The sequence below is a fragment of the Monodon monoceros genome, unplaced genomic scaffold, assembly GCF_005190385.1.
Source record: "Monodon monoceros isolate NGI ecotype Baffin Bay Population unplaced genomic scaffold, NGI_Narwhal_1 Super_Scaffold_18, whole genome shotgun sequence".
Classification (NCBI taxonomy): Eukaryota; Metazoa; Chordata; class Mammalia; order Artiodactyla; family Monodontidae; genus Monodon; species Monodon monoceros.
In genome coordinates, this window is record NW_021703774.1 from 169,121,762 (window position 1) to 169,139,417 (window position 17,656).

A 17,656-nucleotide genomic window follows, 5' to 3' on the forward strand; every position below is an offset into this window, starting at 1 on the left:
TCAAAGAGACTGCTAGAACATAAGCTTCATGGGAATATGCACCTTTGCTTAGTTCATGCAATGCTGCATTCACAGCACCAACTCAGTGTCCGGCACATGATACTCAGTGTTTACTGAGTAGTAGCTTAAGTTTTTTCTTATAAATTTATTTATTTATTTATTGGTTGTGTTGGGTCTTTGTTGCTGCAGCGGGCTTTCTCTAGTTGTGACGAGCGGGGGCTACTTTGCGGTGCGTGGGCTTCTCATCGCGATGGCTTCTCTTACTGCGGAGTACGGGCTCTAGGCGCGCGGGCTTCAGTAGTTGCGGTGTGTGGGCTCAGTAGTTGTGGCTCACAGTCTCCAGAGCACAGGCTTAGTAGTTGTGGCACACGGGCTTAGTTGCTCCACTGCATGTAGGATCTTCCTGGACCAGGGCTCGAACCCGTGTCCCCTGCATTGGCAGGCGGATTCTTAACCACTGTGCCACCAGGGAAGTCCTTGATTTAATTTTTAATTCAATAGGGATGCAGGAAAATTTTTAGCAGGGCTTAGAAGTAAAAGCACAGAAAGAGAACTAGAGCCAAATATAAGGCTGCTTCTCTTTACATCTGATTTGGGCCTTTTCTATTCTAGGAAGACAATGGATGAGGAATTACGGCCCAAGTCTGTATAACCGTTAGCAGAGAGGTGCTGTTTGCCAATGTCCAGATTAGTCTTAGATGTGGGTCTGATAAAAAGTACTAGCTCACATGGAAGCCTGCAAACTTACTAACCTCAGAATGTCATCCACCTTTTACAAATTTTTTATTAAAAAAAAATTATTTTTTGGCCGCACCACACAGCTTGTGGGATCTTAATTCTCCGACCAGTGACTGAACCCAGGCCCACGGCAGTAGTGCCGAGTCTTAACCACTGGATAGCCAGGGAATTCTTTGTCATCTGTCTTTTAAAATCCACGTTAAACTCAAGGTCAACAGTCATCCTGGGCTAGAATCCCTAAACCTGAAAACTGACCTCAGTGACCTGGCTGGGTTTCAGGCAGTTTGTCACTCTACTTATGGGCCTTTGAGATGATAAACTGTGGAAGCATGACGCTGTTTACAGATTTATTACTTCAATACATATCTGAGGGCCTACTATGCACAAGGCAAAGTTCTAAGCACTGGGAGATAGCAGTGAAAAGGAGACAAATCCCTGCTCTCATGGAGCTTACATTTTAATGGGGGAGAAAGATAATGAGACAGAACTGAAATGCAGAGTATGGTAGGTAGTGTAGGTGTTAAGCAGAAAAATGAAGGAAAGTGACAAGATAAAGTAGACAGAGAAGGCCTTACTGAGGTGGTATTTGAGTAAAGACCTAAAGGAAGTGAAAGAAAAACCCATGAAGCTGTTCGGGGGAAAAGAACATTCCAGACCAAGGAAAGAGCAAATACAAAGGCCCTGAAGAGAGAGAGCACGGCGAACTCGAGGAATATGGAGTTTCGGGTGGCTGAGCGAGTGAGGGGGAGGCAGGCAGGTGAAGGCAGAGAGGTACACAGGGGCCTTGGAGGCATTATAAGGGCTTTGGCTTTCACCCTGAGTGAGATGGGGGCCCATTGAGGGGTTTTAAGGAGAGGTGTGATCGGATTTAACAGAATCATGCTGGCTGTTGTGCTTAGAACATCATGTAGACAAGGGCAGGAGACTTAATGCGATAACCCAGGTAAGAGGTGATGGTGCCTTGACCACGGTTCTAGAAAGGATCAGATTTCGAATATATTTTGAAGTGGAGCCAGCAGGATTTAGGATGGGTTGACGTAGTCGTGAAAGAAAGGAGTCAACATTTGAGTGAACAACTGGAAGGGTGAGGTTGCCATTTACTTCTTAGGGAAAGACACAGAGGAGCAGGTTGGGGCAGGGAAGTATTTCTGGCTCAGGGAACTTCAACTTCAGGTATCTGCAGTCGAACAGGGAAAATGTTGGCTTTTAGTAATTGTCTAGGAGGAACCAAGCCACCCTAGCCCTAATTTTTTTTTTTTTTTTTTAAGGACAAAAATCCATAGATAAGGACTGGTATAGTTAGTTGGTTAATCCCATTAGAACACTAATAGTTCTGAACAGGGAAGCAGTATCTGGTGACAGCTTAGCGCTTTTATGTAACATGGCAATGTTTTGCCTAATTCACATTCTGAAATTTAGAACTATGTTCTTTTTTGAACTCTTTTTTCCCATTTCTCTGTATTTCTATTTTTAAATGTATATCCTACCCTTTTCTTAAATTTTCCTCCTCCAAGCTGTAGATACATAGATTCCTGCCATAAATCCCCCAATGCATTTATTTCCCTGATACTTTTTAAACCTTTTTTTTTTTCTTTAAATAAAGATGCAGTGAATTCCCCTTTCTCTGTGCCAAGGACCCGGAATTCTTTCCACCGATAACTAATGTCTCACAATTTCCTACCACTCTATCAAGTACTAGAAATCTCATTTCAAGTGAACTGATTATCAAAAGACTGAGATCTGAACAATGGCAAAATAATTAGTACTTCTTACCTCCAACTAGAAGTAGGCTTTACTCTCAGCATTCTTTTTATAAAGGCAAGGAAAGATAACAGAACACGGGGGGATTTGTTCAAACTACTCCCTGTATATACAAGCTGATCCATGTACACTGGAAATCCTTTCAAATAAAGGCCCCACAGCACAAACTCATGCACAAAGCAGTAACTCCACACTAGTTAACATCCCAGGGTGTTTCCAACTTACTCACAAACCCCTATGACCACCCCAAAAGTCCCCCATTTTATAGACAGGGAAACTGAGGTACAGAAAGTTTAGGCAAGTTACCCAAAGTCACACAGCTAGCAAGTGGCAAAGCTGGAATTCAAACCCGAGCAGCCTAGCTCTAGAGACTAGTCTGAACAACAATACCCTGTCACCAGTGTTGTTTCTATTGCTGTGCATCCACTGTTTGTGCAGTCACCAAGTGCAGACATTTCACATCAGCAGATGGCCACGGCCTCCTGCAGTGTTTATCTGGAGGTGACTAATGGCTTGGAGATGCCCACTTCTTCTGGCGTTTAGGTTCATGGCCACAAGTCACAGTGCCTGGGTATAAGTTATTTAAAGGGCAGGGAGACAGAGACAAGGACAAAAGTAACCAACCATCTCAATTTAAAAGAAACCGATCAAACAAGAGTTTATGATAAAAACTTTATTGTCTTAAATATCAAATGTTTTACACATCACTTTTTCTTCAGAAAGTTCCTATTAAAAAAAAAGAAAAAGAAAATAAAGTGTTTTGATTACTTAGGGCTGACTTACATTTCAGTATCTGACAAAAACTCAAACCCAAATTCATCTAGTTCACTCAGCTGCAGATAGGTCCTATGTCTAGCCCCTAAACCAATGGCACAATGCAACCAACTGTGGGATTCCTGAGTTTGGTTCCCTTAAGTTCTCAGAGTTTTCCCAACTCTCAAAACCAAAGCATTATGGGAGTAAAAGAGCTACTGATTGGCAAGCCTATTTTGCCAATCAGCCTAGTTGTTCTTGTAAGATGCAGTAGCCTCAAAGCTTAAAGAAAAATCAGGAAAGCAATAAAAGTACGACTGCCAAGAACAAAGGGGAAAAGAGGGATTTTTTCTATTTGCTAAAATTTGCCAAATATGGCTACAAAACTGGTAAACAAACCTTACTTGAGTGCAAAGCCCATTAGCCCAACTTGCCATGGAAATAAAATTTTGAATAAAAATGGGCAAGTCAATGTTCACTGTAAGCGCACAGTAAAAAAAAAAAGCAAATACATTGATCTGACGATATCACCAGAACTATTTCAAAAGGATGATCAGGAGAATAGAGAATGGAAATATTATCATTCAGAGGGAAAGGTCTCAGATGGGAAGCACAAACTCAAAGCTGTGGGGCCTTCAGGGAAAGAAAAGGAAGTCTGGTTAGCATCAGGTAATCTCAGACCAAAGGAATCTAGACACAAACTGATGTGACTGCCTCTGATAGGAAATTACAGAGGTCTACCTTTCTTTAAGTCACTGATGCATCATTCAGAGGTGTACGTAAAACAAACTCATGGTAAACAAAATAATTTCTTATTAGTCATGCATCTTCCCAGGAAAAAAATATACCAGCATGCCCCTTCCCCAAGTCAGCTAATGAAAACCTTCCTATGGTACGTATTCAAAGAAATATAATTCTGTAAAAATTATTCTAATTTTGTATTCCACACCCCCACCCCAAGTCTTCTGTAGTTTGCTTAACTTTTTTTAGGTAAAAGAAATATCCTCTAACTCCTATGCCCTTGCACCATTTTCTCTGTAGCTTTCATTCCCTAAGATTGTGCTCTGAATCTTATCTGCTATATCCTCTCACCTTTCACAGCCCCCAGAGGGTCTAGATTACCAATCACCGATACATAACAGATAAACCTGTGAGAGTTTTCTAACTGTAAGCCTCAGAAGTCACTAGCAGTTAAGGTCCAGAAATTCTACCTGTATCCTTCAGGATTACTACATACACGGTGATGTTTTAAATAATGGGTTAAAGAATGTCCTTTTGATGGAGCTGTCCTGTAGAAGCATTTGGTAGAGCCTTGAATCTTCTTGTAAATAAATTTTGCCCACCATCCAGTCCCCGAACCACTGCTTGCTACATTTTCTGCTCGATTCCTATTTTCACATCTTGCACTCAGCTGCTTTAAAACAGCAAATCCCCCAGAATCCTCTGCTAAGTCCTGTTGGCCCAGATGGTTAGTATCCCAGAGCAGCCGTGCTCAGAGGGGGAGTGGGAAGGATGCCGCAGCACACTCCGTATTTCTATCCTGCATGGAAGGAGGTCCTGATGGAAGGAAAAGTTGACTGTCACTGGTGCATATTAGGTCATCTTCCATTTACTTGCACTTGCACTTCTATCCTGCCCAATTCCCCCTCCACCAACAGTATACGTTGATTTCTGAATCCTTGATCTCTTCAAGTGTTTCTACCAAATGTTAGAACATTTTTTGTTGGTTTCTCCGATTCCATTTTTTAAAAAATATTTTTTTAGAGCAGTTTTAGGTTCACAGCATCTAATTCCATTTTGAGCCTGATTTTCCCAGTTTTCTCTGAATTTGAACCACATCATCCTAATATGACTTTTAAAATAAATGATGCTAATAGGCAAACATAGATCTTGCACTTGAAGCTAAAATTTGTTTCATGTCTCTTTACTAGACTGAAGGCTTCACAAGAGCAGCTTCCAGTCTGTTTTAGTCACTCCTGTATCCCCAGTGCTCCCCAGTACCTGGCACACAGGCACTTAAATGTTTGAATGAATAATGAACTCTTATTCTAAGATTCAAACTGCATAGCCTTCAAGAGAGTGAACGTTCCCTGTAATATAAGACTTCCTTGAACTTTTGCTCTGCCTTCACCACAATACTGACAGTGCAACAAAGAACATAATAAACGCTTAGAAACCATTTTTGGGGGCATACCTGATACAAAAAAGCCGTGTCATAATCCTTCTACCTGGGGAAATCTAACGATTTGGTGCAGGATAATTCTCAACCAACAATAAAGGTGAGTCTTAGGACCACTCCACACATGCCTATCTCCAGGAGAGACGTTTTCAGACTTCCCTGCTGTCCCCCTCCTTCCACTTTTATTCCCCACCCAAATTTGATGCCTCTGCTATTTGGAGAAACTAAGGCACAAGAGAAAATCAAGCATATCAAAGGTTCCTCCCCTAAGTTCTTTGATTTACTCAAAGAACTCCTAGTAACATCTACCAAGGGACCACAAAGGTAGAGAATTTGAGCCATGATTTTACGTTTCTGGTTCTCAAGGACATGCTTTGAATTTACTTTGTTGTTAACAGGAACTGGCATTTTTAAATCTTTCAAAAAGAAAGCTATTTTTATTTTACAGAACTAAGTTAACATTCATCTTCTCGGAAGGGAACTCTTGAGAACTCTGTCTCTTTCTAGTTCAGCCGTGGACTACACTAAGTCACCAAATTCAAAGGAGATATTTGGCTTTTTGGTATCTGTGCTAGAGAATGCATAATCCAGTTAGCTTCTCGTATGATATGTTACCACTGATAACTAGTTTGAAATATGCAGCAGTTCAATTATCCTGCTTATACTCTCTGCAGGTGGCAAAGAGATAGGAAAAGGAAATCAGAATGTACTGCAACTCTTCTGGTCAGTTACTTGCAAGGCTGTTTTTTATATACATAAAAACCACCGTAACTGAAGACTACATCTGTAGATATAAAAATTGTTTGCTTTTTAATCTATGTAAAATTAACTGTAGGATATCTATCACACATGTATATATACACATGAACTGATGGTTAAACCAACTAAATTTTTATGGCTTTTACTAGGGAAAGTAAGCTGTGCTAAGGGAAAAACAGGCAGATTCCACCTTAGCTGGTTATCATAGAATCAGTGACACAAAGTCTCATATATCTTTCCATGTAACTCTCTTACTGGAGAAATGCTCTGGGAAAAAATACAAGGTGTGTGTCTCCCTTCAGTATATATGGAGACAAGGAGCTCTGGAAAGTTCTGTAGGCTGCAAGGCAGGACAGTTTTCATACACACTCACCATCTATGTAGTTCCCTTTGCAACTGGTAATCTTTATATGTTAACGGCTAAAGCCCAAACTGTGGGATGAAGGCTACTGGCTGATGTCTGGATGCCTAAAGAGGTACGAGTGGAAATAATTCTTACCAGCTGCGACGGCAAAATCTATAGCCTAGGTATAGCTGTCTGGTTACCAAGCACATTCTTATACACAGGAACCAACTAAAGGGAAACTGCAGAAGTCATATAGGTAAATCTTCTCCTCTCTTTGGTGAATAAACAGATACCACCCTTGGAGGTACGTGCTGACCACAAGGCTGTCCATTACCGGTTATGGCAAAGGAGCTATCCAGTAAAGCAGCCCATTACTGGTTATGGCTGGCCATTATCAGTTCTGTTGGCAACCAGAGGAGTTCACAATGATTTTATCCTATCCTTGGAGAAGTTAATCTCTAATTTCTGCACTTTGAATAAAAATTGAAAATGAAGGTTCACTAGTGTCATGTTCCTGAATTCCTTTTGTGTTTTACAACTGCTAAATTTAAAAATGATTTAAAATCTTGACAATGTCAACAACTTTACTTTCATACAAACGATGGACAGGAAGATTTAAAAAATCAAAAGCAGGGCTTCCCTGGTGGCGCAGTGGTTGAGAGTCCGCCTGCCCCTGCAGGGGACGCAGGTTTGTGCCCGGGTCCGGGAAGATCCCACATGCCGCGGAGCGGCTGGGCCCGTGAGCCGTGGCCGCTGAGCCTGCGCGTCCGGAGCCTGTGCTCCACAACGGGAGAGGCCACAACAGTGAGAGGCCCACATACCGCAAAAAAAAAAAAAAAAAAAAAAAAAGCAAAAGCAATTATAAGTTGAAAGATAAATGATGAAAAAGGACAAGCATATTTGGCAAGTGGGTTAAGCTCAAAGTATTCCTAATAAGAATACATGTACAACGATAGGCCTATCCAATTTTCTCCTAGAAATAAATATACATATACATACAATAAAAGCTATCGTAATGAAACCTTTTCCAGACTGATATTCTATATCCCACCTGGGATTGACTCCCAAATCTCCACACTGTGAAAATTCAGTGGCCAAGCCTCTGAACAGTAGTCAGAGGAACTGCTGGTACAAAAAACCTCTGAGGCCCATCTTCATACAGAAGGCCTTTTTGGAGGAGTCTACTGTCATAGACTCACCCCACTTTGTAACCCTATACTCACCCCACTTTGTGACCCTAAAGATTTATAAGCTTAGAATAAATTCCCAAGCATACCCATAACGCAAATCAGGGGCCCATTGCATTGCTACTAAATTTTGCTTCAATCATAGCACCACTACTTAATTACAGTCACAGCTCTGAGAGTCGGTTGACAGAAATCCTATAAGCAGGTTCCTAGTGCATCTTACATCTTTGGTGTAGGGCAGGCAAAAGGATCTACAGCACATGATTGTCTAAAAGAACACTTTAAAGACAATCTGGCTAACCTGTTCTGAGCGCCCTTCTGAACACAGTAAACTACAACTCTTTCTGTCAACCATTCCCTAACTTCAGAGGGTCATGAGGAATCTATGCAACTTTCCATCATATCACTCAGGCTCCTAACACACATACGAACCTCACAGCTAAAAGAAAGAACATGGAATAAGGTAAAAGAAATGTCTAAGTGCCCCCAAATCAAAAATTTTAAAACTCCTGAGATATGAGCCTCCATTTTGATTGTGCTCAATGACGTGAATTTTGACAGAAAGAATAAGCTTTTAAAGAGAGTAAGACTTTAGACAAAAATCACTTAAAGTTAAAGTTCACAAATCACCCTTTTGAAGCTTCTGTTTCAAACACATTGCAAATTATAACCTGGAATAGGGAATTATCATTCTCAAAATTCTCTTCAATAAAACCAAGATTTCAGATTCCTGCTAGGTACTTAAGAGGGTTTATTTTCCACGAAAAAAAGTATCTAAAATCTACCCAGTAGAATTATTGCACAGTGGGGCCCACAGGACAGTGATTTCCAAGGGCTAGTCCTCATATAAAAAAAGGCCACAATAAATACATCTATATACTATGCCCCACTCTAACTTGACATGTGTAAACACAAATATGACGAAACCTTGCTTAAAAAAAGAAACTCCTGAGGAAAGAAAAGGATGGAAAACTCTACCAAGGCCACTTGAGTCAGAAACTCCAATTACTATTTCCACTGCCATGAAAGACACTCACCAAATACACTGACCATTCCAAGCACCAAGATAAACCAGTGACAAGGTTATTTATCACACTTGAATATTTCACTCAGATCACAGCTCAAACTGAGCTTTAGAAGAACTTCCTAGAAGAAGATGAGTTTGGAAAGGAAGTAAACTGCTGGCAACCAACCCACTAGCTGAACATAAGCTCATCATTAGTCGTTAAGGGTTGAGCTGTGATCAGTGAGATGCTACCAAACCCAGTCACTAGTTAACTCCAGTGTTTAGGCCATTATTTTTCACTCACACAGTTCTTGAAACATCACCATGACATTTGCAAATGGAATTACAGTTTCTTCTTTCTTTTTTTTTAATCTGGGTAGCACCATGGTTCGCGCTAATGTTAATTCCCTCACAGTATCCCACCCAAGGTATCTGGCAATCCATGCAGCAGCCTGTGATGTACAAAGCAGCCCAAGTTTTAAACCCTCCCAACTCATCCCATTAAAATGTCAAGTCCTAACCACACGAATAGAAACACACCACTCTAGGAGATATTCTTCAATTTCCTGTGACAACTGATGAGTCATAATACATAAAGCACTGAGTATGATTCCAAACACCAAACCATGTAATCAAGTTTGTAAACCAAAAATTGAGTCAACAAGCCACACCTTGCCTACAGCACAGACACAGCCAAATTATGAAGTTGATCTGTTTTTAGCTGCATGGGTGGTGGGATTTCTCACGGCTTCTGCTTTTTAAAGCATTCACTCTCATTCTAAAATGGTATGCTATACACAGAACCACCAATTTCATTCCAGAATACATCATCTTAATGTTAATAAAAAGCTCCTGTATGCACATACTGCCAATACATTTAAAAAGGCCCAAATTTCAACAAATAGAATAGACAAATTCATCAGACAAGACATCATAAATTACTTTGGCCGAAAAAAATCTTTAAAAAAAATCTGGCTCAACATTCTGCTTGCAGGTTTCTACATATACTGTATATGTGGTGAGTGTGTATGTGTAGATATATAGCTTTTTGTAAGGGAATGGAGTATGGTCTAGCCCACTTTTCCATGGTTATGTAGGAACTACAATGTTCTTTGCTAGCAAAACAAGAAGTGCAAGGTCTGCATTTCCACCAACTCGATGCAAAGCCCCAAGAGCTTCCTGCAAAGTAAAGCCGGCACGGAGAATCCGGTCAATGTCCGCAGCAGGAAAAATTAATGGTGCAAGAAAGGAGGGACTTGATGATGGCTGGCTGGTAGGTGGTACAAATTCTAGAAGTGGCCCTGCAGCTTCAGAACAGACATTTTCTCTAGTCTCAGGCCTGTCTGTCACTGGATTCTGTGTGCCCTGGCCCAAATCTTTAACCAATATGAAACTGGATGACAAGGACTCAGTGTGCTCAGAAGTCTGATTGAGTGCATCCTCCTCACCTGCTAAAAGTCTGGGTGAAATTTCTGCACCAAAGGTGCAATGTAGTTGACTGGACGTTTCAGCTGAGGCTACAGTGACAGAACTGCTCTCATTTACTGACTCCTTAGACTTGGGGACACCTTCCCTATCAGTTAATACGCCATCACCTGGACCCCTGAAGTTAATATTTTCTTCATCTTCTACTCCAGCGTCAGTTGAAGTGTATGTTAATTCTTCTGTCTTCATTGTTACAGATGTGGCCTGATGAAAGGAGACCTGTGAACAGTGTTCACTCTGGGTAGCTGTAAGATGCTCATTTTGGGTCCATCTCTCAGAAAGGTCCTTAATACCTGTTTGGCCCTCAGTTACCGTCTCTGATCGACAGATAACTTCTTCTGATGTGTTTTCTGAAGCTGGTTTACTACTAATGACCAAAAGTTCATGAAGTTCCTTCAAGGCTGCCGTTACAGATGAGCAAGATTCCTCTGTGGACTCTATGGATGGCTGACAACTGCCACAGAGGCTTACTAAAGAGGAGGGGCAACTCCCGTATTCTTTACTTGTTCCAGACATTTCAACATTACTTTCTGGAAGCTGTAAATCCTGAGTGGAAATGGAATTACTCAAAATTTCAGAGGAAGGGTTACATTTTGATGTTTCTACTTCCATCAAGGGATTATCTAAGGTGAGATCAGATGCACCGATGTTCTTGACACTGGTATTCTGACCACCTGCTGAATTAAGCACAGCAGCTAGGGACTGTTCAACTATATCTACTTCCATAAGTGTTTCTGAACTTGAGCAGCCAAAGCACCCTGAAGGTAGAATATTTTTCTCTGTACCCGAAAGGTCCACAGTCTGCTCTAGCCTGTCTCCTTCCATTGTAGCTTCCGAACCAATACTTCTTTGTTGATCCTGTTGCCTTTCTCCAAGAAGTTCAAGGTCCCCTGTGTTACAGAGACGTGCTCGGTCATGGGGAGCATTCTGCTGTATAACCTCATGCTGTCCAGTCCTCGGTTCTTCATGCTGCTGAAGGCCACTCGCTTGACTCAGGTCCTGATATTCTGGATGCCAACCCTTTTCATCTTTAAGCCTCTGTGGTTCTTCCATCCCAGTGACAGATAAACTAACTTCCTGTCTGGTGTGGAGATGAGATGTGAGGCCCTGGGTGCTTCTTTCAGCAGATTTCTCTAGATTACCTGCAACAATGGCTTCTTCGAGTGAATTCTGCAAAGGCATAGCTGGCCTCTGGTCTGCTGGAGCACTGTCTGCTGAAGAAACACAATCAGAAAGATCCTGTAGAGGAAGATGTTCTTTCTTTTCACAGGTTACCTGGAATTCAGCTGAAGCCTTCAAAGCCTTCAGAGCTTTAGGTTCAATGCTGTCTGGGTCGCTGGGCTCAACAGGGCAGACTGAAGCAGAGACAGAGTGAGCAAGACGTGAAGGATTACCAATCTCAGGACTCTGTCCTGAAGGATGGGCTTGATGGTTAAATCCATCTGAAGTTGGTAATGATGACATTCCCAGTGAGGTAGTTTCTTTACCGCTTTTCTCTACACAGAACAACAGTCAAAGGAAAAAAGATTAATTAGCAGGTTACAAAGTCCACTAAATTATCAGAGAACACAAATCTAAACAGGACAGAACAAAATCAGGTCCTTAAACTGGGGTTTGTCTTATATTTATAGACTTTATACAAGAACCACTCTCATCGTGGTGGACAATTTAACATCATAGCATCAGAATAAGAGGTAGGCATGTTCTTAACAAAATATGTGTACTGTAATTCAATATTTTTATTTAAGTACCACATAAGGGCTGAGTTAGTGCTCAAGACTGAAGGACATTTATGTATCTTTATTCTCAGTGGGTTCAGAACTCTAGAATAGTTTCTCCAAGTGTGTTTTCTCTATCACTTGCCCTAAAATCACCTGGGATGTTTCCTAAGCATGCAGATTCTGGATACCATCCTTGGGATAAACCCAGGAATTTGTTATTTTCAGTAAGTTCCTCAGGTGATTCTTAAAAGCACAATACAATCTTGAGGATTTCAGTACTAGAATGATTCTCGTGCCAATTCTCTTTCAGAGTGTCAAATGTGAACACTGAGAAGTCTAAACCAGGTATATCTGAGACAGAGCAGGAATTATAAAGAGAAATAAGAATGTGATACTACTCAGGGACCTTCAGAAGACAGAGAAGCAAACATTCTATTTATTTCTATCCAAACATTCCAAAAACTATATGAGCTTGACTCAGAACAAAAAAAAGCGCTAAAGATCAAACAGATTAAATCCCAATTATTATCTTACCAAATAATGCAACTTTAAAAAGGATTATCAGTTACTTTATCACAGCAACAACTAAGTGAGAATATTTAAGTACTTTAAGGGCAGGGAAATGTGGGCAGGGGAGGGCAGTGGAGGGATATAGTTCATAAATTTTCCAATAAGCAATAACAATTTAGATCCACTGCAACTTACTGACCACTCATAAAACATGGAAGGATTAAATGCCACACCTCAATGTAAACATCATGATGTCATTAAACATCAGTTCCAACTCTCCTTTTGCCACTAATCCAATTAAAAATTGACCTCTATGCAATTATTACAAGATCTTTAATTGAAAGTCAAAGGCTGGTAACAAAAATGACATCACAATACAAACTATTAGGACAGATGCAACTCAAATGCTTCATGTTGACTGTACCTTAAGAAGTCATGAAGCAATGCAGTTATGATTCAAAAGGCTCTAAATCATTCTAATCCAACACAGGTTAACAACTTGAAAAGATAAAGCACTATGTCAGGAAGTTACTGACTTCTTGTGAAATAATCTTATAGTTTAGGGATAAACAGGAAAACAGCATATATCTCAGTGCAAACTATAATTCATTAGAGTCTAGAAACACAGTTTTCAGTTTTATTTATCAATCTCTAAGGCTGACTCTGAAAGAGGTTCAATTTTGAGTTAATGAGAACACAAAGATGCACTGTAGTCAAATATCCATGTTATTAGCAGCACAGAGGTGGGCAAAGGTAATGGCCTTCTGGCAACGGTATGTCAGTTATAACAGCTGGGGGAGGTGAAGGTGAACGTGACCTCAAAGTACTCCGTACTCACTATGAAAGCAGCAATATAGTCCTCCTGTAGCTGAGATGCTCAGTTTCACTGGCCTAAGTCCTACATGTAGGGGAGGACTGGGTCAGTACTATAGGACAGGAGAAGAGGATGAGGTCAACGGACATTAATAATTAAAGATGGCTGCTTTTAACCCATCCTTACAAGGAAAATGAAAGAAAGAAGCAATTAAATGCTATATATCTAATTACAACCAGCCTGCAAACCCCTATAAAGTCCTAGGTTGGTAGAGTCTAAAAAGACCACTTTTCCTTCTTTTAACAGACCAGTCAGTGCACTCAGGCTGACATTTATCATATCTGCATACAGGGAGATGGAAGCAGAGAGCCTCCTGTGGAAAACTGTCAGGCTAGGGAGAGAGGGAAAAGCAAAGTTTCAGCTCTTGTTGGAAGATTAAACTTCAGCCCTGCCTACGTTATTGACTCTGTGACACTGGCCAAGTCACCTGGCCTGTTTCCATTTCTTCTTCAACAGAATGAAAATTTCAGCCCCTCTATAATGCTGGTAGTTGTGTGCAGTAATGTGAAAAATACACTTTCAGTTTTTCAGAAGAAAGGGACTTACAAAATCCCTAATAACACAGTCATCTCCACAACAAAGTGCTGTGATGCTAATATTCTTGATTTGATATTCACAGTGGTCATTTGTTTTCGCTGGGATTTTTTCCCCCTCGAACTGTTCTAATGACTGATAAAATTTTAAATAGGAAACCATGCTTAGATATGTATGTATGCCAACATACAAATACACATACAGGCTAGTTGTAACCAGATTAAACAAGGTGAAATGGTGAATGACAGAAGCTAAATTCTAGAACTGCTGAGGATACGAAGTCTTTCAGACCACAGACGATGACTGGGTGGAAGGCTTAACGTGGTGTCTATAAATACCTGGTCTGGGGCCCACTCCAGCTGCAGTACACACACACTACATGCATCATGGCTTCTGACGCTCTGTTTGAATTAGGAAACAGACAAGCAAACCTTGGGTTAACAATGCAAACCACACAGCATGCAGGGTTATAGTCTCCACTCCTTTGCCATCTTTAAGAGCAGGAACTGGTAGAGTCAAAGTGGGGGAACGTTCCTGTAGTTTGGACATCAAAAAGATTTGCTGGTTGCTTTAATTCTCTCACAATACATAAAGCAATGTGTCAACTTCAACAGATTTTCAACAGAACTTGGAAAGAAATTAACTTTACACACCTACACAGAGAATTCATGGGCAAACATGTGAAATAGGTGAAAAAAAAGTAGATCCATAGACAGAATTACATGATATGGAAATCTTATGGAGTAAAGGTGAGCAAACACATATTATAGAAACTTTCAAAGTTTCTTTTTCAGTTGAGATTTATTTTTAGAAGAAAAACAAAACAAACCTGATTACTTATCCTGGCTTACCTTATTTTTTTAAATATTCTGAATTATTACTTTTTTGAATTATTTTTTAATCAACAGAAAAGATAAAGATATTCTGCTATAGAGTATCCACCAAAGAGACAGTTTTTAGCAAAAATATGTTCACCTACTATGTCTAGGGGTAGGTGATTTTTATAATAGTGGGAAGCTGATGTTCCAAACAAATAGAATCTGATGTTGAAGAATTACCTCACTAAACATTACAAAAATTAGCGCAAGCCATACATACACTGTCAGTAACAAAAGGTCACATGGGTAAAGAGCCACTTCCTTTTAATCCTTTAAAGCTGGTACACCTCCTTCACTATGGCTGAAAACATCTGTGGTTTCTATTTTAATCTCTTCAACTTTTTATTAAAAGAAAGTAATTACTCAAAGAGGGTAACTGTCAGTAGGTTATAAAGCACTGCTACCATCAGCTAGTGTTTCTCAAGTAAAAGCACCAAAACTGTGGGGGGAACAACAGAGGTTTCACAAAATGATAACATACCCTCATTTTATTAATGTATAGTATTATGACTAAGCTGACAAGTTACCAAACAAAACAAAACAAAACAAAACAAAAAGTAAAACCTTCTAAGTAGATATGTCAAACTCATTCAAGTTTGCCTTGCGGGTAAGGTTAAAACTATTAATTTAGTCTTTCTCTGTCTGGTTGTTCAAAATTCTCCCCTTCCTACCAAATACTTAAATCACAACCCAAACTGTACTTCATATGTAAAACTGAGCCAAAAGGTGGTGGTGGCGCAGATTCTGAACAAAGCCAGCTTGGAAACTCCATCTGCTACTCACGCTCATTCTAAAGCATCTCAAGGCTAGACCGCCGGGTGTTCTCTGGGGTTACACACTGGCAAAATCTGGCTGCTTACTGTTAAAGCTCTTATCTTTTTTGTCCTTAGGAGAAAGCTATTCCCTGAACTTGTAGCTCTAATACATTTTACTATATCAGCAAATGCAATGTGTGATATTAGTCACTAATGAGGAATTACAGCTCAAGACTTTAAAATAACTCAAACTTAAAAGTTAATTCTCTTTAGCTTCTAGAAAATAGATTCCAGAGTCACTGTTTTGTAACAGATGGGGAAAATTTATCCACAGAAGTGGGATTTCGGCATAACTGTGTCCCTCCATTTTACCCAGAAAACTTGGTTTGATCTTTAGAATTAAAGAAGCTACAACAACTGAGACTTGGGAAGAAAAAGTATTACGTAGCTTCATGTCGGTGGCAGCACTTTCAGTAGATATTAAAAAGCTTAGTGTTGCTTAGTCACAGACACAATGTCATCCTCCAAAATAAATGGGCCTAAGAAAAGAAGAAGAAAATGTCCAGGAAATGTTGAACTCAAAAGGAAGTTTCTGCTTACAGTTATAATTTTCTTCAAGAAAAAAAAAAAAAAAAAAAGACAAGATTCTTTAGGAATCCCACCAAAATGTGCCTAAGCAAAGAACTCCCCACTCTATCTTGCACACAGCAATGGACTGCTATTTCTGGATCTATTGAAACATGGGAGGTTTTCTGTACTGTATTTAGAGATGGGAAGAGGCAGTAAGAAGACAAGGAACATACCTACAACAGGACGATGAGACTGATTACGATTGGAAAGGTCCCTATTCCCCTCTGAAGCTCCAACTTCCCTGGCTGACCCACCAATAAGGAGTATTATTTAAGAGCCTGGCCACTCCAAATACCTGCATCCTCTACAGATTTTTGAAGGGCTTCTGCTAATTCTTGGTCTGCAATCTCCTCTGGCCGTACTTCCTCTCGCCCGGCCCCATATGCCAACCGGGCACACTCTGGTAACTCCCCCTCAGGAAGGAAGGTGGTCTTTGAGCCTGTGGTGCCGATCACGAGTACATTTTTCTTGAGGTCAATGGAACACTTAGAAAAAGAAACCAAACACTGATGATAGCAGATAGAACACGATGCAGGAAAATTATGATCTTGAATTTAAAACTCCATTCACAAAGAGCAACACTGACAGAGATGGCTCAAAAAACCAATTTTATCTAAAGTATTTAAACTTTAAGCTATGTAACATTGTTAGTTTAGAATCTATATCTATATATATATTTAAAATATCTATTCAATTTATTTATTTGTTTTTGGCTGCGTTGGGTCTTCGTTGCTGCGCACTGACTTTCTCTAGTTGCGGCAAGCAGGGGCTACTCTTCGCTGTGGTGTGTGGGCTTCTCATTGCAGTGGCTTCTCTTGTTGCGGAGCACGGGCTCCAGTAGTTGTCGCACGTGCGCTCAGTAGTTGTGGTGCGAGGGCTCTAGAGAGCAGGCTCAGTAGCTGTGGCGCATGGGCTTAGTTACTGCACGGCATGTGGGATCTTCCCAGATCAGGGCTCAAACCCGTGTCCCCTGAATTGGCAGGCGGATTCTTAACCACTGTGCCACCAGGGAAGCCCTAGAATCTTTTTTAATATTTAAATTGTACAGCAGAATGATCTTTATGGGATACAGTTTACACTTCTTTGTCAAACACAGCAATTGTTCATGTCTGAATTCAAATGTGATACATATTCATTGTACAAAATTTGGAAAACTGCACGCCATAATCAGCAGCCACACCTTTTAGAAACGTATCAGTGACTTTTTAAAAACTAAAACTGAGACATACCATTTATATAGGTCTACATTTTTGCTTCTTGCTTAGTGTATAAAGTACAGCTTATATTTAAATTCTATGCCAATGGTCTCAAAAGTGATATATGGACAAGACGAGCTCTACAAAAGTATTATGTATTTCATACTTATGCTATCCCCTTTTTCAGTATATATATATATATATATTTTTTTTTTTTTAATTTATTTTAATTTATTTTTTATTTTTTTTGCGGTACACGGGCCTCTCACTGCTGTGGCCTCTCCCCTTGCGGAGCACAGGCTCCGGACGCGCAGGCTCAGCGGCCATGGCTCACGGGCCCAGCC

General features: G+C 40.3%; 1 protein-coding gene across 6 annotated transcripts in view; it reads right to left on the reverse strand.

The window, feature by feature from the left end:
- Nucleotides 1-9,521: 9,521 nt before the first annotated feature.
- Nucleotides 9,522-17,656, reverse strand: part of LOC114898454 (protein DDI1 homolog 2) — a 36,959-nt gene continuing 28,824 nt past the window's right edge. For 3 of the 6 annotated variants that reach the window (XM_029227959.1, XM_029227963.1, XM_029227961.1), the window contains one exon: nucleotides 11,688-16,601. In XM_029227959.1, coding sequence (XP_029083792.1) covers nucleotides 16,383-16,601 — 219 coding nt within the window. In that variant the 3' untranslated portion in view covers nucleotides 11,688-16,382. Of the gene's footprint in view, nucleotides 16,602-17,656 lie in introns of those variants that run through there. The other 3 variants (XM_029227958.1, XM_029227960.1, XM_029227964.1) reach the window with 3 other exon arrangements.